Consider the following 25016-nt stretch of genomic DNA (forward strand, 5'->3'; position numbering starts at 1 on the left):
GCTGTTAGACTGTCCTTCATCCTGCAATAAATACATACAAAAGATATAACTTAATGATAAAAATATTGAAAGTTTATATAATATCCTGGTGATCATGTCATCCAATAAATTCATTCAATCAGAAAATGCCTCCCACTAGTCAACTTTTCCCATGGTTGACTTAATGCATTGGTCTTCTCTCAGATATTTACTCAGTGTTACTCTAAACATATTTGTAGTACTAGGGTGTTGTACCGTTTTAGCCATTATGAATGTAGAGAAAAGCCAAGCAAAATGACACCTTTTATTGGCTAACTAAAAAGATTACAAAATGCAAGCTTTCGAGGCAACTCAGGCCCCTTCTTCAGGCAAGATGTAATCATAAACATATTTTATACTGTTCATCCAAATCTTTTAGATACTGTATTCAGATAACATCATTATTACATTTATAAATTTGAAACTTAAAAAAAATTTAAAATTTAACAAGAAAATGTGTTAACTGAATTGCTAGACAAACTATAGTTCACATTATTCACTTCACTCCATAAGTAGGTCTGAAGTACTGTGGCAGTAGCAACAGTAATTAACAAAACATATTCACTCCAGTTGAAGGGAGGCTTCAAAAGTAAATCTTTCTCAGGCTTCTTTAGTACTTTGTAGGAGCCATCTTATATTAGTTCATACAAACTCAGTAAATTTGAAATATAGAGAGATACTAATGATATGGTGTAGAATGATAAATAATGATAAACTGAAGGAATAACTTTTTTTTGCTTCTATTCTATTTCTTAGAATTGACCTATTTCAAAGGTAGATTTTGTCTTGTTGTTCCATTAAGTTTCTAGAACAATGTGGAGCCATTGAGAACACACCCTAAGAGATGCAATTGGTTGTATTTGCCTACACAGCTTCTAGAATTGCTGTCTTTTTAAATTGCTAACCAAAACTATAATGTAATATATTATGTGTTAATGATTTTGAGCATAATGTTCCATGGTCTATATTGAAATGCTCTGTGTTTATGCTATTTTATTTGACTTTCAAACTGCTTCAATGCATTACCTAGTGAAGTAAGAATGTTCAGTCAATGCAAAATTTTTAAAATCTCTTCATGAGGATATTTCTTGTATGCCAGCATTATCTTGTAATTATAAATAATGATTAACTTGCATGCATGTAGCACTTTCAACTCGTCTTCAATACACAGCATTTTCCAAATATTAGGCCCATGTCTTTTTTAATTGTTTTTACTGCATACACATTAAAGAGTTTGTTGTCTTTGGTGGGTGTGGCAAAGAGTTCAACACATTACAAATTACAGGGGCAGTAACCCCATGTCTGTCAGCTTCAATGCCTCTCTGGCTGAGGAACTGAACCATTTCTTTGCCAGGTTTGAGGTAAGGAGACCCAACATAACCACACTGACCATACCAGCCTCCAGGAACATGAGGTAAGATGTGTGCTCAGAACGATGAACCCAAGGAAGGCCACTGGCACAGATGGAGTATTTGGGAAGATGCTCAAAGCATGCTTTGACCAGCTTGTCAGGGTCTTCACAAAGATTTTTAATCTTTCTCTGGCATCAGCCACTATTCCACCTTGCCTAAAATCATCAATCATTATTCCTGTCCCTGAAAAAATAGCTACCAAGAGCTTAAAATTTTATAGACCGGTTGCACTCATGCCAGTAGTAATGAAGTGCTTCTTACAGTATATTAAAATCTGCCTCCCATCTACTTTTGACCAGTATCAGTTTGCTTACAGATCAAACAGGTCCATAGAAGATGCCATTACTACCACTCTACATACTGCTCTGAGCCATGTAGACCAAAAAGGAAGCTATGTAAGGCTGCTCTTCGTAGACTACAGTTCAGCATTTAAAACAATAATCCCTGAAATATTGGAAAGCAAGCTGACAGACTTAGGCCTTTCCTTCTCTACCTGCACTTGGATAAAGGACTTTCTGATAAACCACCCACAAAGTGGTAAACTCGACCATTATCTCTCTTCTTCCCTTTTGCTCAGCACAGGATCTCCACAAGGTTGTGTGTTGAGTCCACTACTTTACTCTTTGTACACATATAACTGCACACCAATCCATCCCACAAATACTACCATTCAATTTGCAGATAACACCACTCTAATAGGACTCATATTAGAAGAAGAGGAACTGACAAAATGTTGTTCAGTGTATAACTTAACACTGAACACCACAAAAACCAAGGAACTCATTCTAGACTTCAGAAAGCATAGCACAGAACCAGTTCCTCTTTATATCAATGGAGACCATGTGGAAAGGGTGCAGACATTCAAATTCTTGGAATCCCACATTTCAGAAAACCTTTCCTTGTCTGAGAACACTACAGCAATGGTTAACTGCCCTTTCTGAGAGTGTTGAGGAAAAACAACTTGGAGCAAAAATATTGGTGGCTTTTTATTGTTCAACCACAGAGAATATCCTGGCATACTGTATTACAGTATGATATGCCAGATGCACAACATCAGAAAAGAAGGCATTCCAGTGAGTCATAAATACAACATAAAAATCACAGGTTGTTGCATGTCCTCCCTAGAAAATATTACCTGCTCCCGCTATCTCACCAGAGCCACAAACATCACCAAGGATCCTTCATAAATTGGTCACCACCTTTTTCAAACTGTTACTCCCATTCAATGTTAAAGATCTTTGAAAGTATGAACTGATTGATTCAGAAATGGTTTCTTTCCAATATTTTACTGTATTACTACTGGTTCCATTGTCATTTTACCTAATTTTTTAACTGTATTTTTAGGTTCTTGTAATTTCATTATAATTATTTTACAATGACAATAAAGGCTTTCAATAAAATTCATTTTAATTTGTATATATTAAATTACTTTCCTATTTCTGAATCACAATATTATTATTTAGGTGGTTACCTACCAGGTAACACTTGTGGTTGGTCGTCCATTTGGCAAAACATCCACCATGTTTTTCTCAGTTGCGAGAAGCAGCTGATAGATATGTGATACAGTATCTGCCAAATGATTCAAAAAGTACATGACACATGTTTTGCCCTTATTGGGTCTTGTCAGGTGTACGTACTTTTGCATCCCCTTATGAGGATTGAATGCAGACTCCACACAGAGAATACATATGTAAACATATTTCATATAATTCTGCCATCTATTGAATTTTAAAATTTGATTCTATTTTTTGTGCTTTCACCATGTACTAGAAAATATAGTTAGGAAAATAAAAAAAGTTGCAAAAGAAAAATGTACTAGAAGAAGGTAGGCCTTAACTGAGGTTACATAAGAAAATCATCAAATTACATCAAATAATGGATGAGCAGAATCCAACTAACTCAATCAATATTCAAAACAAACTAAGCTTATGATCACTCTTTGTGCTATCTATCAACAATGTTGACATCTGAAGGCTCAGGTAGCATGGAGGTTGGCCATGTGTCAATCTGACTTGCATTTTCATAATTGGTAACCTACAGCAACGTTCTGTGTCTCAATTGCAATATTATTATTCCATAACTCTTTATAGCTAAGTTTAAATCAAATATATGTTGGTTTTCCAAAAGTGCAAATTCAGAGCTGTTGTGAAAGTTACACAATGCTAGTAAGCAGCAAGAATTTCCACACCACTGACTCACATGCCTTGTGGATAAGGCACTTAATAGTTCTGTTAGCAAATTTTGACATTTATTAATGCATTATTTAGTTCTAACATCTGGAAAAAGCAGTATCAGTAGTACATTTTTGGTTTATTCACCTGAATCCTGAATTCAGTCGTATAATTAATCCTTACATGAGCATCACATCACTTTAATTGTTTTAAGTTTTTTTTTCTTTCTAATTTCACCCACTTTCATAAACCCCAGCCAACATTAAATGAAACAGAACATGTTTTAACACTTTACAAACTTCTCACAAACACATTAAAATGTACTTACGAATGGAGAAAGTCAGTCGAGGAGTAAGGTCAGACACAAGGCCTCGTAAAAGTGCCAGCTGAAGGCAGATACACCAGTTGGCAGTCCTAAGAATCATTTTTTGATAGTAGTTATTCACACGGCAAAACGTCGTGCTCAGAGCTGTGTGGCAAAGCAATTGACAGCTTGCTGTATGAGCGTGTGAATCTCATGCAGTAAAAGGCAGGCAGTTCCACTATCACAGAGAGCGTTGTAACTTCCTTTGGTTTATACAGCCAGTCATGTCTGAGGCACCTGGAAATGGGGGATGGGGAGTGGTATGGTAGGAAAAATAATCATTTTAAATTAATTTCTCCATAGTATTAACCACTTCCTAAAACATACAACAATACCACCTCTCTCTCTCTCTCTCTCTCTTTCTCTCTCTCTCTTTTTTTAATTTTTGAATTTTTGGTAAAGAAAGTAACAAGTAACAGACCAAAACACAAAACATGATTACATTGTAGACATATATAATGCTTAAAATATTTTTTAAAAGTGTACATTGATTAAACAAAGATAACAAACAAGTGCTAATGATCAATGACATATCATCTGATCACTCCACACTTCATACTGAAGCAGGATAAGGAAGGAAAATGAAACACAGTCAAGGTCAAAAAGAATAATCTTCAGCAAAGAGAGAATAAGGAGGTATCCAATTATGATCTCAATGAAACCCTTATCTCAGTATCATCAAGGCTGTCTGTGATTACCTGGTGGGACTAAAGTAACTGAGACAGCTAAAGTCAACAGCAAAACCTGTGGCAAGTTCTTCAAGATGCACTGAACAAATAATAATCCCATTTTCTTATAAAAGCTGCCCGATAGTGTAACTAAAGCCAATGTCATATCACATTACTTCTTAAGTAAGACATGCAGTATTTCATATGTCAGACTGCAGTTGGATCTCGTCAATTGACCATATTAATTTACACAATTGAAAATTGATGTACATGTCAAATTTAGCTATTGCATGCCATCCATCCAACACAGTCTTTTTAATCCTTTTTTCAGATAGCCAATAGCATGCTGCCTGATGGAGTCGTTGCTGTATAAAGCATTAATAGGTATGAAAAGTTAAGCCAATTGCCTCCAATTTGCTAAAATTATGTAAATGAAGGAGATGAATGAAAATTGCTGCAAAAGTTGTCTAATGTGACATGAATTGATGTAATTTTAAATACAAAGAGTGGTCATATCAAATATTGATTTGCTTTGGTGTTTTTTACTGCTTATTTTGGTTTATATTATGTTTGTAAGCATCTTCACTCTATAGATTTTTTACATGTGCCCAAGAGCTGGCACAGTACAATATTTCAATAAACTGGTTAGATTTAAACTGTATTGTTATAACAAGTACCTGATGACCTACTACAGAATGGGGAGGAAAACATTTGGATAATGACTGACTGACTGAATTCTAAATATTAATATAACAGTTGTTAGGGTAAGACAGAAAATATCTAAAGAAAAGAGCCAAAGAATGGCAAAATTATTTTACTTTTGTTTTTTTTTTTTGTTGTTCTAATATATTTTCAGTATGTTCTGTTTTGGTTACAGGCCACAAATTGGACCCAGGTCCCCAACGCTGTTAGGCAGGGGTTCTACAACTGTAAAAATATGATAGTGTATATTGTAGTAGTTTCTGTCTAAAAGTTACCTCTGGAACAATTACATCACCATGGCATCAGTTTGAGAAGGGAATTATTACAAGATGCACAATCACAGATATCCTGTTCTCTCTGGCCATGAATATGCTAATGAAAATAGGCACAAGTTGAGTCCCAAGAACCCAATTCCATGCAGGCTTTCATCAGCCACCCATCATGGATCTTATGAACAACCTGACAGTCATAACATATGTGCCCGGGTGTCAGTGGATCCTTGTTGGCTTGGAAAATCTTACTACTTCAGCCCACATGACGTTCAACCAAGTAAATCAAGGCAATAGGTTGTGAGGAGTGGGAAAGTGACTGATAAGTTCTATTTTCATCTTGAAGGCATCTAGATTCCCCCTATCACAGAATGGATGGTGAGAAGTTTGATTGCTTCTTAAAAGGTTCTACTACATGACAAGCAACCACCTATAATCTTGAGAGATGGTTGACCAGTGTAGACAAATCTGGGTTGGCAGGCAAATTCAAGACTTGGACATAGAAACATGGAATCAACGACTCTGGCCACTGTTAGTCTATGAGATTCTATTGATTACACTCAACGGCCTTGAGAAGAAGATCAGCCGTTTCCTTCACAGGGTGTTAGGTCTGCTTCAGAGCCTGAGCAACATTACTGTATATTGGCAGAGAAACAAATTGCAGTTTCCGATCAACAGCCAGACAGAGGAGTTCATTGTGACCAGGGCAATGACACCAATGACAACAAAATCTTGAAGGATGGAATTGAAGTAAGGACTGGGAGATGAACCAAGCTGAAGGACAGTTGTGAAATAGTTTGCTTGTGGGAAGAGTAGCTCTAGGGTGGGAAGGGCTTGGTATCAGACCATGACAACACTATGATAAAGCCCATGGTAAATAGTGTCACTACATAGTCAAGGAAAAGGTATGTGCCAGCAGAAATGTAGGGATATGGATAGGTCACGTGTACTAGATGGGAACGGGTATTGGATCGGAAGATCTCGTGGGCAGACCAGTGGATATCCAAACCCCAGTAAATATGATTCCTGATCCAGTCGGTCCTTGACACTCTGCCCAACCCAACCTATCTTGCCTACTGAGACATGGCTGAAACATCACCCTCTCCTTTATGCAGGAAAGAAGAAACCCTGGAGCACATCCTAAGCAGTTGGAGAAGGTCCTGGGAGAAAAGCAGTACTGATAACACCATGGCAAAGATCTCAGGGCAATTGCAAATATGTTTTGCACAGGAATTTCCAACAGTAAACTGATCCATCAATAAAAAACGGTCATCATATTTGAGAAGGGAAGACAGAAGATTCAATTGCAGCAATAAAGCCAGGTGTGATATTAGCCAGAGCTCAAGGCTGGTAGGTGCTGGTCAACCCAGGGGAGGTTTCCAGGTGCTATCACAGTAACCATCCTCAGGCCAGATATTGGCATGAGGTGTGGCCTGGTTATGCTGGAACTGACTACCCCTAGTTTGAACCAATTGGAAGAGGCAAACTAAAGGAAGAGGACAAAGTATAAGGATATTATCAATGAATGTAGAAGAAACGGTTGGTATGCTCAATGTAGGCCAATTAAGGCAGGCAGCATAGACTTTGCCCATCAGTCCTTATACTGGACCCTCAAGTACCTTGGTATCACAGGCATGCACAAAGAAGAAAGCCTTTAAGTACATCAAGAGAGAGACTTCAAGAGTATCATGGTGGCTGCAAAAAAGGCTTCCAGATGGCTTTAGATCAGGAGAGGTGATCATTGGCACACAAAGCTTTTCAGACATAGGCCAGGGATTCATCACCCTTGTTCGGGTCACTTAGATGAGGGTGTAAGATGGTTAAATACCCAAAACACCCAATAACCCTAGGTTCCGTCACTAAGGATATGTCCAAGGTGCATCAAGAGATGGCTGTTAGAACAAAATGATATGCATAAATATGAGGCCTGGGAACTTTAACGCATTAATTTTTGTGAATAATGTGGCCAGTTTAACATGTTAAAAAATACTGTCATATCCCGGGCAGACAATGAGGCAATCGCCTTGTACTGGTGTTCATTTTCTTGATTTATGCATACGAACATAGATATTGAAGAGTGAGAAAAAAGGGTGGAGGCTTGGGACTGGTTTATAGCAGTCCTGGCGCAGTACTAGAGAAAAGTCGAAGATGAAAATTGAACTCTTTTTTTCATTTCAAGTTTCTGTAAGAAGATTGAATCAATGTTATACCACCTGCAAAGTAAGTTATCTTTGAGTGGCACTAAAACCAAAATATGTCTTTAGTACCTCTGTATTTAATATGCCAGTCTGCTAGGTAGCTTGCAGTGCTGACTGCCCTAATATAAAGACAGAATTCTATGAAATAGAAGTGTAATGATTATCCCTACTCATTATTCCAGTTTGCAGTATTGTCACTAATTTATGCAAAGAACGCAACATAACCACACAAGTAATGCACAGTATTAGTTATTAAGTGAGATAGCAGCAGGTACAGCAGTGTTTTCCAACCATTTTTCTGTGGTGGCACACTTTGTAACCCAAAAAAATCCCAACACACACCATGATTCTACCAACTACAAAAGCATTAATTGTCATACATGTGCTAAACTGTCTGAAAGGTCTTTGCTACTAGAGATGCCATCAAAAAATCAGTTTGGAGATTGGTGCTCGCAAACACAGTACTTTGTGAGCATTTGTATGCCCACTGTCCCTCAGCTCTGCAAAACTCTGGAGAACATGCACTCTGGCAGCTGGACCCATGACATGTCCCGTGGCTGCTTCAGTGCACGCTAAGTGCTGTGTTTGCAAAACGTTAATTGCAAAGCTGCTTTTATGTCAGTTTCATCTAGGTAGACCCATCTTTCTCAGACAGTTCTCAATCACCTGAGGAGCATGTCTATCTCAGGTCAGGACCCAGGCACACTATGCTGTTATTTCCATAGTTCAGCAGTTGAAAAACACTTGTGTTGAGCATAATCAAGCTATTGAAGATGATAAACAATTGAGGATCTTATCTGTGAAGTTTCAACAAAATTTGAATACTTGAAAAAATGTGAAAACACCTGCTTAGATATTCTTCTTACAGAGGCAAGCTCTGTCATCAGTAATGCAACCAGTAAATTATCAGAATAACAGTATGAGTATAGAATAAGATGCATATGAACTTGGTTACTCTCACTTTCTTTCATGTCCACCTCCCCCCATCATTTATTGATCTGTTTTCTAAATCTGCTTATTTAACAGTGAAAAGAAATAAATTCTGACAGGAACTATGCTTAACTGGAATGCAAATATATGGCTAGACACACTTTTTTTTAGAGTACCATTTCTCAAAACAACCCATCAGCTTCTGAAAAATTAATGGTAGCATTGCATAGCATTATTAAACTTATTTTGAAGAGGTAGAGCCTATCCAAAAAGAATTGGTTACAAGGCAGGAGCCAACTTTTGCAGGGCCCATTCCTGTGCACATTAACACAGGAGCCAGCTGAAGTTGTCTATTAACATCACCCAAATGTCACAGGGACAGGGAAGTAAAACTAATGCAGAAATAACACAACACAACACAACATAACATAATATAACAGATACATTGAATTAAATTAGTCTTTAGTAGTGCATTCACAATCTACAGTCATTTCAACCATTTAGTTTTACTTTGACGCGTTTCTGTTTTATAAATTATGCCAATTTGAGAATTAACACAAACTTATTTTTTGTTGTTATTTTTGTAGGTGCATATAATTCAGGTTGCACTTACTTAAGTAACATTTTGTTAAAACTTCAGGCTTAAGATCTTTGTTTAAGTTTATGCTATGCCATTATTTTTTTTAAATTCCTTTGTGTTGATTCTACCTTGTATTTGTGATTCAGTTTGTGCAGTGCATCCGGAAAGTATTCACAGCGCATCACTTTTTCCACATTTTGTTATGTTACAGCCCTATTCCAAAATGGATTAAATTCTTTTTTTTCCTCAGAATTGTACACACAACACCCCATAATGACAACGTGAAAAAAGTTTACTTGAGGGTTTTGCAAATTTATTAAAAATAAAAAAACTGAGAAATCATATGTACATACTGTAAGTATTCACAGCCGTTACTCAATACTTTGTCAATGCACCTTTGGCAGAAATTACAGCCTCAAGTCTTTTTGAATATGATGCCACAAGCTTGGCACACCTATCCTTGGCCAGTTTCGCCCATTCCTCTTTGCAGCACCTCTCAAGCTCCATCAGGTTGGATAGGAAGCATCGGTGCACAGCCATTTTAAGATCTCTCCAGAGATGTTCAATCAGATTCAAGTCTGGGCTCTGGCTGGGCCACTCAAGGACATTCACAGAGTTGTCCTGAAGCCACTCCTTTGATATCTTGGCTGTGTGCTTAGGGTTGTTGTCCTGCTGAAAGATGAACTGTCACCCCAGTCTGAGGTCAAGAGCGCTCTGGAGCAGGTTTTCTTCCAGGATGTCTCTGTACATTGCTGCAGTCATCTTTCCCTTTATCCTGACTAGTCCCCAGTCCCTGCCGCTGAAAAACATCTCCACAGCATGATGCTGCCACCACCATGCTTCACTGTAGGGATGGTATTGGATGGACTCCAATTAAGCTGCATAAACATCTCAAGGATGATCAGGGGAAACAGGATGCACCTGAGCTCAATTTTGAGGTTCATGGCAAAGGCTGTGAATATTTATGTACATGTGCTTTCTCAATTTTTTTATTTTTAATAAATTTGCAAAAATCACAAGTAAACTTTTTTCACGTTGTAATTATGGGGTGTTGTGTGTAGAATTCTGAGGAAAAAAATGAATTTAATCCATTTTGGAATAAGGCTGTAACATAACAAAATGTGAAAAAAGTGATGCGATGTGAATACTTTCCAGATGCACTGTATGTCACCAAGAAGCAATCCCTGGGTGCACAAGCATGGGAGTTCTCCTGTTACTCACAGCATAAAGGGAACTATTTCCGAGGGTCTTTGTAATGCAGACATCATGGTTACGGCTGGTTAGTGATAGTTACCACAGTGCAAATGATCAGATTGGGATAGGTCTTGATGCTTGGTGGAGTTGGCAGAATTTACATTGTGTAAACGTGGAATGTAGTGCTGGTGCTGCACAAAAGGTGGGGGCTGAGAGAGAGCTGAGCTGATATCACCCTCTGCTTGCAGTGCTTACTGGCAGCCTCTGTGCACACAAGCGTATGATGTTTTCTATTTCTCACAGTGTAAAAAAAAACTGCTTCTGAGAGCCTTTGTAATGCAGACATCATAGGTTCACAACTGATTAGTGCTAGTTACCACACTGCAAAGGTCCTGTCTGGGACAGGTCGTGGTTTGATACCACAACAAAACAGATATCCTGAAAAAGATGTTTAGCAGACATCTACAATTAATTTTTGTTTATCTTAAAATGCATTTCATGAAATGCTAAAATTCATTTTCAGACACCTCTAAATAATAATTAAGCTTGGTGTGCTTACTATTTACAAGAACTGTACATCTGATGTGGGGTTGCTTACCTGCTTAACCACAGCTTTTCTTCCTTGTACCTGGCAAGCATTCTATCACTTCTGCCTAGGTACAAAATTACTTCTGGAATAAGAGATGGGTCCTGGCCATGGTGCCCACTGAGATCACTGCATGCAAGAGCCTTCTAAAACCTTTAAATTACCAGGCCACATAAGCAACTTTCCAACAGCTTTCAAACAACAGCACAGCTCAGTGTACTCCTTTTCAGGAGAATGTGTTCTCCAACAGAGGAAGTATTGATCCCTCACTTTCACATGTGTCTCCCTTTTTTATGATGGGGTTAATCATCCCTGCCAGTTACTGGGTTGCCTGAAATCAAAACATCCAAGGGAGGCATAAAATGCTTCCAGTTAGGTCTCATCCTTTTCTTGCACTGGTGGCTTTGCTTGTTGCAAAGACATGCAGGACAAAATAACGACATACTATCCAAGGTAGTGGCAATAAATGGGTTTCTCTGGCCTTTTTTTGCATGCATATCCCATGTTTTCCAGATCTCTCATTTAGCTGTTTAGATAAGACATGGCAAATCCTTTAACAATATACCAATTGTTACAGTAAAACATTTCCCTTTCTTTTTTCTTTGTCTTAATAAATAAAATTTTGGACAGAATCAAACTAACTGTTCTTCTGCTAACTTCATACTCAGTACACGTCATGGCACATTGTTGCAAAGGCCTTTTTAAGAAAGTCACTTGACAAAAATAACACTAAAGCTGCTTTCTATATTACTAGCTAAAGGCATTCTGGTAAGTCATGGTGTAAAAAGTTGTTTTTCTTAGCATTATATTGAACAGAGCTCTCAGAAACTGAAACAGAAGGAGCAACAATTTTACGGATGAAGATATGTTTCACATTAATACTGCACACCAACCATAAATCATTGTAAAACATTTGTACTTTAATAAGAGATGGTAACATTTTAGATTTCAAGAAAAAAAGCTAGAAAATTGGACAGTATTATTATTTAACTTATCCTGGGATGACCATGTATCTGTTGCTTTCTTAACATACCAATTTATTCACATGCCAGTCCCTGATGTTCATATTTTTATATTATTTTACGACTTGATATGCATAGCTTTTTGCACCCTCCACTACATTTACAAAAGAGATATGGTATTATAAACTGTATTTAAAAATTAAAAAGGTATCAAAATTGCATGTTATAAAGACATAGATCCTGAAGAACCACATAACATTGTGGTGAAGGTATAGATATAATCAGACCCCTAGAGTCATCAGCTCAAGGATGTAACTTCATATTCAAGAATAAAGTGTGCCTGGTAAGGAACTGCTTATTAATTTTGTATATAGAACATAGAGCTCAGAATATAGGACCAGAAATGGGAACACCTCAGAATTATGTTCAACAAATATCACTTCCCCTAAGCGTGAAGAAGACATATGCCCCAGGGTTATAATACATGACAAAGATATGTTACAGAAAATTACTCATACAAATGACCAGGAGCATTTTTATTTTCTTTTGAATGAACTTTTAAAATGATCAAATTGTTTAGGAAATGTAGGAAGATACAGCAAACTATATTTAATGGTCCCTTCGACAATAACATTTTTTTCTAACAGCAGATTCTGCTACATCCTTCAAGGTCTTTGTCCAAGAGATGCAAAATTCCAGGCTAAAATATTGATCAACATTCTGTTAGAGCTCAAGCTCATGACCTTATGACTCTTATTCAAAGCTGGTGGCAGGATGACCCCACAGAATGAGTCTGCCATAGATGTGATACGAAATGGAACTGGTGAAAAACTGTGCAAAGAGATGCTTAGAGTTGATGTTCTTTCTGTTATTGACTTGATACGAAGATTGGTAGGGTGAAAGTCACTTTAAAAGAAAGGGTTAATTCCAGATTGGAAACACCAGCTGTACCCCCTCCTCATCTTCATTCAGTCCAGCGACCTGGATCTGCCAGTGCCAGAGTCTCATCCTCAGATTACAGTACAAGTATTACAAAATTCTGTTACTCCGACAGCTCCTTCCTTTATGGAGGCTGTGAACCAGAAAAATAATCCAGTTACAGCACACTGCCAACTTGATAATGAAGCTTTGCAAGAGTGTACTTTTTTCCAATATGGATAACCTGGTCCATGCTTGGCTTAAGAACCCCCACGTGCACCTGGATGTTGTAGCTCAAAAGGACCCTCCTCACCTACTGTAACTACCCAACTAGTCACACTCATATACTATAACGTTATGAACATCACAGATGTCAAAAATAAATCAGGTACCTTGACTGGAGCAGAAACAAAATTCTAAACTTTATATCAGGTCAACTTCACTTTCTTTTTTCACTCAATGAATGTAACAAGCTATTTGATGAGTGCAATATCACATCTATGCAATATCAACTTTATTCTGATAGCACAAATAATGAAAATCAATTAAACTTTTTTGAAAAGCCTATGCTATTTTATTGCAAAAAGGTGATATGTAAATAAGCATTCTAAGTTTCCATATTTGTACCAAATTTAAAAAAAATTTTTTTTTTGGATTTATTTGCTGTGTGTTACTACCAGGGGTAAAGTGTTAAATAATTCTGAGGCTGGGTACATTTTTTTCCATGCCACCTCCCCAACCCATCCTTACTAGGCATGAGATAATACACTTAATTTTAGTACAAAACATATTGCTTTACGATATTTTCTGAACATCAGGAAAAAAAAAAATTTGGGGGAAAAAATGTGACACATTGAAAGAGAATAGCTTTAAAGCATTAACACACAAAATAAGCATAAAAAATAAAAATGCATAATATGAAAAATGTATAATGTGAAACTGAACATAATATGAAATTAAACTTGGCTTTGCCAACTTGGCCTATCCTTTATGCTTTTCTAAATGCCTTTGTTGTTTTAAACTGTCCTGCATTCTAAAAGGCATCTACCTTATTAAAGATGAAAACTTAAGGGTCTTTTAACAGACACTGTGACTGGAACCAATTACAACTTAACAAAATTTTATAAAATTATGTAATCAGTGTATATACAACATGACACTCATAGGCGCCGACCAATCATAAGCACTGGGAAGAGAGGGCAAAAATAGTACAGGCTACAATATACAGTAGATAATAATCCAGCAACAACAACATTAATACTCAAACTGGCCTAGAACTGGAAACACCATCATAGCAAAGTAAAATAAACAATTAACACAGCAACTTGACTGCAACTGCAAACATTGATTGATTGTTAAGGACGCATTTTATTCAAAGTACAGTATTAGTATTATTCAAATTAGCTTGCATTAAAACTCCACACATACCTTCCTCTGTTGACGTTATTGATTATACTCTTTACATTTGCTCCTGGAACACTAAAAAGTTCTCCATAGTCTGTCTTGCTGGAAAAACCGAAGCTGTTTATTGATTGGATGTAGATATTGAATTCTTTGTATTACACTATAAGGCCAAAAATATGTGGACACCCCTCAAAATTATTGAGTTCAGGTGTTTCATAACCATGCAGTCTCTACTGACAAACACTGGTAGTAGAATGGGTCGTACTGAAGAGCTCAGTGACTTTAAACATGGCACTGTCATAGAATGCCATATTTGCCACATGAAATTTGTGCTCTGCTAGATCTGTCCTAGTCAACTGTAAGTAAAATTATTTAGAAGAGGAAGCATCTAGGAGAAACAATACCTCAGTAATGAAGTGATACACCATGCAAATTTACATAGCAGGACCATCAAGTAGTGAAGTGCATATCATGTATAAATCACCTACTGTATACTTAGTTGTGTCACTCACTAACTGCATCTAGAAGCACCATCAGCCCAGGGTTTCCATGGCTGAGCAGCTGCACACAAGCCTACAAATACTATGTGAAATGCAAAGTGAGGGCTTGAATAGTATAGAGCACATTGCTGTTGGACTCTGGACCAATGGACACATGTTCTCTGGAGACATAAATCATACTTCACTATTTGGCAGTCTGTTGGACAAATCTGAGTTTGGCAGATGCCCAGAGAATGCTACTTTCCTAGACTGCACAATGTCTAATGTAAAGTTTGTTGGAGGAGGAATAATTCGTCTGGGGCTGTTTTTTATGGTTTGGGCTAGGTTTTTTGGTTTGAGTAAAGGATACTGTAAATGCTGAGCATACAAAAACATTTTTAAAAAACTGTGTACTTCCAACTCTCAGGAACAGTTTGGGAAGGGCCTAATCTGTGCCAGCATGACTGTGCCCCATTGTAAGGCCCACAAGTACATGGCTTCATGAAGTTGGTGTGGAGGAACTTGGGTACTCTGTACAGAACCCTGACCTCAACCCTAACACCTTTGGGATAAATTGAAATGCTGATAGCTAGCCAGGTCTTCTTGTCCAACTTTAGTACCTGACATCACAAATGCTCTTTGGCTAAATGGGCACAAATTCCCCAAATCTTGCGGAAAGCCTTCCCTGAAGGGCAGAGATCATTATAGCCACAACTGGAAAGACAACTCCATATTAATGCCCATGGTTTTGGAATGGGGTGTCAAAGAGCTCATATAGATGTGATAGTCAGGTGTCCACAAACATTTGGCTATATAAAGTATCAGCGAGGATACAGTAAACAGGAATCATGGGTACATATATTGAGATCAGGATTATACATTAAATACATTGACTTTTGTGATTATATTAGGCTAGCCAGTTTAGCACAAGGCCCTAAATATAATCTATATGCTTATCATTAATGGGACTGCATAGTAAACCTATTACAATTGTGCTGTCACCATCACTGTAAGCTATATGGTAGGCTGGCGGCTTAAACGGAGAGCTACCCTAAAGAGTACTTGTTTATATCGATACTTAAAGGTAACAATATTGACTCATGTGACACAAATCCTTATTTTTACAGAAATGTGAAACACAAAAAAATGAAAGCCTGCCAATGCAGCCCAATTACTGTGTGTTTTCAGCAATGTCATGCCTCAAACACATAGCTTTTCAAGAGAGTCTTGCAAACAGATTCAGCAGTAATTATTCTACTCAAAATATCAAGCACTTGAAACCATGAGTTGACCAATTCACATACATCCTACACTGTAAAAAATTTGAAGTCAGCTTATAGCTGGTTTTCATGTTTGTTTATTAGGTGACATCTGTCTGATGATTTAATTTGTATTAATTTTGCAGATTCAGGATAGATGTCAGTACACAGTCACATTGAATATTAATCACTTGCAAAATTACACTGAACAGTTAAACAGACATCACATATGAGCCAAAAAATGAAACAGACTTTTAACGGCAGTCTGTAGCAACATGTAGACTCAAATGCAGCCAATATGGACTAATGTTTGCAATTGTGACTTTTCTCTAGCTTTCCCCAATAGACAGTACCTACAGTGATACATAAAAATCATGAAAATGGATGCTAATACTAGGTACTGAGACATGGCCCCAAAATGTGCTTATGCCATTTTGATTCTTAGATGCCCATAGTGTGATACAGTGTACCCAAGGTGTTGTAAACTGTGAAACTTTTAAAATAAAAATAGTTCTCTTCATTTTTAAAGGTAGTATATAACTATGGTACTGGGTATACATATAATTCTGATCATATTACTTTGTTCCTGACCCAGCATACAAGCCCATCATTACCAGCATAAATCCATTATGCAAACTGTCAGGGCCTAGACAGAGAAAGCCAAGAATAAACTACAGAACTACAATACACTAGCCCTTACTCCGCCCTGGTACATTTGCTGAGACGCTGTTCATTGATTATTGGTCTGCATTTAATTCCACCACCCCAATAAGCTGGACATTAAATTAAACAATTCTGGTCTTAATACACAAAGTAAGCACTCTTATTCCTCTAAAACACTGAACAAACGAGCACCACAGGGCTGTGTGCTGAGTCCCCTCCGATACTCCTTCTTCACATATAGCTGCAAACCCATCAATGATTCCAACATCATAATTAAGTGTGTGGACCACCTTGATAGGCTTGATTTCTAATAACAAGGAGTCACCATAAAGACAGGTTGTGAATCTGATGAACTGAAGGTAGGACAATAACCTTTTTCTCAACCTAAAGCAAACAAAAGAACTGATTTTGGACTACAGGATACTGAAGCACAATGGTCCCCATCCCATCAGCATTACTGTAATAGTAAAAGGGTGGTGGCAGTTTTATATTCCTAAGAGTCCACATCAGCCAAGATCTTTCATAGTCTATTAACACAACAGGCATGGTCAAAAATGGAGTCGGAAGAAGTCACAACTACTACAGAAGCTGCTTGTCAACTTCTATATGTGCACCACGGAATCCATCATCACATACTGCATTATAGCCTGTTACTTTGGCTGTACCTCAGAGAACAGGAAGGCTCTCCAGCACATTATCAAAACAGCTCATCACTGGAAGAAATCTATAGAACTCGGTACTGCCGCAAAGCCACGAACATCTGCAGAAACCCACCCCATCCCGGTCATAGTATCTTCACTCTGCTGTCTGGCAAGTGCTATAGAGCCCTGTATGCCTGCACAACTAGGAGGAAGTAACACCTTCTACACCAGAGCAGTGACATTTTTTAACACACAGTACTCACCCCACTAACAGAACCACTACTGTAGATGAACTGGAGCTCAGTTACACCACAAATATTCAAACACACATACATGCCGAACTGTGTGCAATCCATTTATAATGGCACCTTAAGTGCATCTTAAAAATTGTGACTGCTCCTTTATTACCAACCCCCAACTCCTCCAGTGTAACAATTTATTTATTCAACACCTGATGACCCTGCTCTGGGTGTTCTGATCCTGTGTCTTACTTATATTTCCAAATAGATGAGCAGCAATTTTCTCAAACTAAATGTGAAAACAGAAATCTTAGTGATTGACAAAAATGGATATACTGAGAGTATTAGAAATAAACTTGATGCCTAAGGTTTACAAGTCAAGTCAGAGGTAAAGAATTTAGGGGTAACTATTGACTCTGACATAAATTTTAAATAACATATTGATGAGATTACTAGGACTGCATTTTTTCACTTAAGGAATATAGCAAAAGTTACACCTCTTATGACTTTACAAGAGGCTGAAAAATTAGTTCATACTTTGTTTCCAGTCGACTAGATTACTGTAATGCACTTCTTACAGGACTACCTAAGAAAGACATCAATCGATTACAGTTAGTGCAGACTGCAGCAGCCAGAATCTTAACTAGAAAAAGAATATCTGAGCATACAGTAATTCGCCAGTCTTAGTATTATTACATTGGTTACCCACTTAGAATTGACTTTAATATACTACTAATGGTTTACAAAGCCTTAAATAATCTCACTCCATCCTATATTTTGGAATGTCTGTCCCCTTACACTCAAACCTCAGATCTTCAAATGAAGGTCTGCTTATAGAGCCAACCTGAAAAGAAGTGGTGAGGCAGCTTTTTGCTGTTATGCACTTAAAATTTGGAATACCAACAAAAATTCATCAGGCTAATATTGTAGAATTATTTTTAAAAATTGCTAAAAAAACATTATTTTAAAATGTCTTTTTCGTACCTACAGTACATTTTAATTTTATTCCTGTTAGTCTATATGGGCATTAAATTATCATTTTCCTCTGAGTTCTGCAATTCTATTCTCTTCTGTCTTTTCCACTTTTTCTGTAGTGACGATCTGTACCACCACTATCTAATGAAGATACCACACTGCCAACCCTGTGTTTATGGACTAAATGATGGGTGTCCCAGATGTCCACAAGCCAACCATCACCTTCAATTTCTTTTGTGAGAAGCCTGAAAACCATAACAACTGATTTAGAACATCTATGTTAGGTAGAATGCCCAGTGGGGGCTGGGCGGTCTTTTGGGCTTGGAACCCCTGTATATTTTGTTTTTTTTTTTAACCAGACTAACTGGAGTTTTTTTTTTGTTTCTTTTGTCCTCCTGGCCTTTAGATCTTACATTTTTCTTTGTTACATACTGTATAACATTATTGCCTAATCTTGTTTATGTTTTATATTAACTTCCTTTTATTTCATTTTCTAAAACAGTTGGTTACTAGCCAATTTGGGGATAATGCCCTTGGAAAATATGCATGTCTCACCTCATGATCTGTCTCTACCACTCTGGTCTGGAGTCTCTTCTCAGACCACTTTGGGGATATAAACTATATCCTTAAAGGACGACTGAGCAAGATCTACAATTTCAGCAAATTTGGGCACAAACCTTTGGAATGACAGACATCTCCTGCAGAAAAAGTCCTCTTGGAAGCAGTCCTAATTAAGGCAAGCCTCAGAAAATTCCAACATTATACAGAAATGTACAGCATTGTAACTACCTTATTGTTATAATTTGTTTGGTGACTGTTAATGTGTTTCAAAAATAAAAACTTTAATATACATTAGGTTCAAAGGCATTTTGAAGCTGTTAAATAGCTACTTGACTTCCTTAAGCAGCTGTATTTATTATTAAAATATACTTCTTGCACTGCTACTCATGCCCTTGAGGCTGCCTGAACTTTTCCTTACCTTTGTCTATTTCCCTAGGTGGCTATCTTTTTGCTTCTTTTCTTTCTTTCTAGCCCAATGCAACTACTTCTAAAATAACTGTTTAAATGCACCACCAAGTGCTCTTTATCCTTGTTTTCTTTTAGTGCATTCACTCATCATCTTTTGCAGAATAGGTTTGCCTTAACTACTCATTTTCTATCCTTTACATTCTTCCTTATTGAGAAACTTGCTTACTTAGTTAGTAATAGTGGATATTACTTACTGTATGACTGCTTCTCCTGCTTGCGATGTGCCTGTACTGTGCAATGCCTGCCACAACTTCACTTGCAATCACTGCAGAGGTGAACACACACCCTTTACTCGCACAGTACTTTTCTGTTGATAAAAAAACAGAAAAAATCATTTGTAAAGAGGAAAAAACTATACAAAGTATTGCTATGACCAATCAAAAAACTTGTTTTTAGGAGCATACACAAATCCCTCAGCATTCAATCCACTCCACCCAGTTAGAATGACGTCAGCATGCAGCACACACTCAGTATCTCTGCAAACAGTAAAAATATAATATGTTGTTGAATATGTCAACAATCTTGCCTGAAGAACACTGAAGTAATCAGGGACTTGAAAGACCCATTTTCAAGTTAGAAATGGGATAAGCATACAGTTTTCTGACCGCTTTGAAATGGTTCAGAAACGTTTTGAAATGGTTCAGAAATTATAAGTAATTAGTAATGATTTAAGATGTAACAAGATTAAGCTTAGAACTAAATTTTTCTTATTATAATTTTTTCTTTTTTTTGCTATTTTTAATTTTCTTTTTTTGTATGAAAAATTTTTCAACACTGAAAAATTCTTAGAAGAATTACCTGTATGTAAGTATTTTGGGTTATCTGTCTGTCATGCAGAAACTGGGCCTTGAACCTTGACCTTGGTCTTATTTGAGAGCTTAAGACATGATACCATAACACAACTTACAAATTGGAGGTGTGGGCTACCTCAGCAACATAACTGAGCTACAGGTGATACTTGCAGCAAGTGATGGGGCTGCCGCATGCCCCAGGAATATACTGTAACATCACCATGTGCGAGCGCAACTGCTTGCAATAAAAGAACCGCATTGTGCTCTGCTGACAGTGAAGCACATGATTTTTGTTGCAAACACAAGACATACATTACAAGTGCAATATGAAGTTATACACAAACAAAGAGTTTAAGATGTGGGCTTTCTCTGATACATTATTGGGCTTCAGGTCCTTCATGCAGTGAGCAATGGTGCAGCAATGCAGCATGGCTGTCAGGAAAAAAAAACTGTGACACCTGATGGCAGTGAAGCATATCGCACAGGGCGAGGACCGGAGGTCCAAGTGTTTCTTAGTACAAGAATAGCTAACTATCTCTTTATGGTATGTGAAGAAATTGCCTTAACGAATATCCTTTCAAGTCAAGGCAACTAAAAGGAACATTACCTTTATATTTTGGTTGTGGATTGTAGTATCAGAAGTATAGTATTTAACACAAAGCAATACATCTGGTAATTTTTAAAAGGCCTTTATTTTCACAAAAATAACATGCGTACAGAATGATGACGATAATTAATATAAACCAAAACAGAGAACGCTTACAAAAACAAAGCATAATTCATCTGTAACCAAAATTAATTTCAAATGTGCTCTTCACCAGAGGATATTTTACCAGGAAACACCCTTATGTCTACTGATCAAGTACCACAAAAACAGGATTTGAAAAACATAATCATCACTTGATTAAGAACATACCAGCAGAAAACAGCTGCAGGCAATAAAACTGATTCTGGTTGTGCTCGTTATTTGTAATTTTCAAGTTGGCCACCACCAGCAAATAGAGAACACAGAACAAGTGGGAGTCTTTCTCCACTTTCTGTGGTCTGGAAGCCATATTAAACAGCAACAGTTAAGAATTTCACCTTTCTCACTGGTCTCCACCATTGATATCACAGTTTTGTCATGTTAGGTAAATTTAGCATGAAATCTATGAATTTGTGCCAACTGAATATGAAGGCAGGTAAATCCATGCACTCTAACCAAGCAAATAAGTTAAACATGTAATAAAACCAAACAGCATAACTTAAGCTTCTTCTGTTAATTAAAACCTGTTTTATTAGTGTATGATATCCAAATTATATATCACAGTGTCTTCACAATCTCACTACACTGGGCTTCTCAAATTAACGATCAATTTTAACTCCACCCCGCACTTTGCACTGGGGCACACCAATAACAAAATAGTTACCAAAACCTCACTATACTTGCTCCTTGTGTGCGACCCAGTGCAACAAATATTTAAGTTAAATCTCATGTGTGAACATTATAATCACAACTAATTACTTACAGTGATAAATTAAGAATACACAGCATGACAGCACAATGGTAATGCGGCTGCCTTATGGTTACAATGTCCTGATTCAAGCCTCAAGAGCAGTGGCTTACTCATGTAGGATTTGTATATTCCCCTTTAGAAATTGTGAATTTAGCTTCTAGAACTCTGATTTTCCTAACAGACGCTATAAACTGCCACTGTGAAAAGAGAAAAAAAAAAACAACATCAAACTGAAGCACATTAAAACAAACAACACATACTCAGAAAAGCCAAATTTCACTGCACCTGCTGACACAAAAATTGCCTTTAGAGAATACAGGGAAATCATCCAGAACACACGTCAGCTAGACATCATTCATTACTTTCTAATCCTAGGTGAGAATCAAGTGGAGAACCAATGCTTAAACCAGCAGCACTGTGTATAAGTTGGGAACTAAATCAGGGCACCTTATTCACACATCCACACTGGGCCTGTCTCGTCTTACTGATTAACCTAAGTCCCTGAGATATGGAAAGAATTTACATATGCTGTGTGTTGACCAAAATAAAAACCCAAAATTCAGTAGTTCCAAGGTACCACCATCATGCTACCATACTACCATATCTAACATAGCTGAAGTAATATAAAAATCTTATTAAGTAAATATTTCAGTGAAAACAATTTCTAGCTGGGACTTTTTGATATGCTTACTATTATCATTATTTCTTCCTCTTTTTGCCTCTGAGGTTTTAGAAATGTCTAGTCTTTGACTGTAGTTTTTTTTTTAACTAAACTTTCACATTCAGGATAATTAGGGGTGGAGTGGTGGCCTGAGGCTAAGGATCTGTGCTGGTATCCAGAAGGTTGCCGGTTTGAATCCCCATCACTGCCAAAAAGAGATCCTTCTCTGCTGGGCCCTTGAGCAAGAACCTTAACCTGTAATTGCTCCAGGGGCGCTGTAAAATGGCTGACCCTGTGCTCTAACCCCAAGGGGTATGCGAAAACTAACAAATTCCTAATACAAGTTGTATATTGTATAATTGTATAAGGCAAAATAAAGAACAAAAAAAAAGAACATAATTGTGTAAGGGAATCACCTGCATTAGTTTCCATCCCCAGCTGTGCGTTTGTGCTTGTTATGGTAATATACTGTTTAAATAATATTAAAACATATGCACCCTGAATTGAAGCTTAAGCAGCTGATTTGTGGCAGTGGATGAAAAATTCCTTAGAATTCCTAACTTAGATGCTTGGATGATTGGGGGTCAGAGCATGACTTTCCACTACACACCAGTACAAAACCATTTATTGCCCATATTCAGTCTCTGAAATGGAATAAACCGGTTTTGTCATTCCAGGGTGTACCAGCCCACTTCACACACTGCTTATCACAGGCTTTTAAGACATAAGTGAGAATTAATGCTACAATTTTAAGAATAAAAATATACATGTATTTATATACACATACATGTACTTTTTAATTTAGTGATTAACTGTTTCTCTAATGCTGAACCTGGGAATGGGAAATAAAACCTCACCTGCTAAAATATTAATTATAGCAGAAAAATAAGTGTAGTTAAACGATGCAGTAAATGCTTTGGTAAGTTACAGAAACTAATACTCATACTGTCCTAAACAAAGATACAGTCATGGCCGAAATTATCAGCACCCCTGGAATTTTCCCAGAAAATGCACAATTTCTCCCAGAAAATTATTGCAATTACAAATGTTTTTGTATATACATGTTTATTTCCTTTATGTGCATTGGAACAACACAAAAAAACAGAGAAAAAAAGCCAAATCTGACATCATGTCACACAGAACTTCAAAAATGGGCCGGACAAAATTATTGGCACCCTTTCAAAATTGTGGGTAAATCGTTTTATTTCAAGCATATGATGCTCGTTTGAACTCACCTGTGGCAAGAAACAGGTGCTGGCAATATAGCAATCACACCTGAAGCCAGTTAAAATGGAAAAAAGTTGACTCAACCTTTCTGTTGTGTGTCTGAGTGTGCCACACTAAGCATGGAGAACAGAAAGAAGAGCAGAGAATTGTCTGAGGACTTGAGAACAAAAATTGTGGAAAAATATCAACAATCTCAAGGCTACAAGTCCATCTCCAGAGATCTTCATGTTCCTTTGTCCACTGTGCGCAACAAAATCAAGAAGTTCACAACACATGGCACTGTAGCTAATCTCCCTGGACGTGGACAGAAGAGAAAAATTGATAAAAGACTGCAACAAAGGATAGTCCGAATGGTGGATAAACAACCCCAATCAACTTCAAAACATATTCAAGCTGTTCTGCAGACTCAGGGTGCAACAGTGTCAGCTCGAACTATCCGTCGACATCTGAACGAAATGAAACGCTATGGCAGGAGAGTCAGGAGGACCCCACTGCTGACACAGAAACATAAAAAAGCCAGACTGGAGTTTGCCAAAATGTACTTGAGGAAACCAAAATCCTTCCGGGCAAACGTCTTGTGGACAGATGAGACCAAGGTAGAGCTTTTTGGTAAAGCTCATCATTCTACTGTTTACAGAAAATGGAATGAGGCCTACGAAGTAAAGAACACAGTACAGTAATCCCTCGCTATATCACGCTTCGCCTTTTGCAGCTTCACTCCATCGCGGATTTTATATGTAAGCATATTTAAATATATATCGCAGATTTTTTGCTGGTTCGCGGATTTCTGAGGACAATGGGTCTTTTAATTTCTGGTACATGCTTCCTCAGTTGGTTTGCCCAGTTGATTTCATACAAGGGACACTATTGGCAGATGGCTGAGAAGCTACCCGGCTTACTTTTCTGTCTCTCTTGCGCTGACTTTCTCTGATCCTGACGTAGGAGGATTGAGCAGGGGGGCTGTTCGCACACCTAGACGATAAGGACGCTCGTCTAAAAATGCTGAAAGAATATCTTCACATTGCTATCTTTTGTGCAGCTGCTTCCTGAAGCGACATGCTGCACGGTGCTTCGCATACTTAAAAGCTCGAAGGGCACGTATTGATTTTTGATTGAAAAACAAACTCTGTCTCTCTCTCTCTCTCTCTCTCTCTCTCCCTGCTCCTGACGGAGGGGGTGT

At 37.5% G+C, this 25016-nt stretch overlaps 1 protein-coding gene across 4 annotated transcripts in view; it reads right to left on the reverse strand.

The window, feature by feature from the left end:
* sema4ab (sema domain, immunoglobulin domain (Ig), transmembrane domain (TM) and short cytoplasmic domain, (semaphorin) 4Ab) overlaps positions 1–25016 on the reverse strand; it is a 135478-nt gene that overhangs the window by 71336 nt on the left and 39126 nt on the right. For 2 of the 4 annotated variants that reach the window (XM_028794021.2, XM_028794019.2), the window contains exons 2-3: positions 19856–19968; positions 3930–4202 (exon numbers count right to left, since the gene is read on the reverse strand). In XM_028794021.2, coding sequence (XP_028649854.2) covers positions 3930–4026 — 97 coding nt within the window. In that variant the 5' untranslated portion in view covers positions 4027–4202; positions 19856–19968. The remainder of the gene's footprint in view (positions 1–3929; positions 4203–19855; positions 19969–25016) is intronic. The other 2 variants (XM_028794023.2, XM_028794020.2) reach the window with 1 other exon arrangement.

Source organism: Erpetoichthys calabaricus, chromosome 2 (genome assembly GCF_900747795.2).
Source record: "Erpetoichthys calabaricus chromosome 2, fErpCal1.3, whole genome shotgun sequence".
Lineage (NCBI taxonomy): Eukaryota > Metazoa > Chordata > Cladistia > Polypteriformes > Polypteridae > Erpetoichthys > Erpetoichthys calabaricus.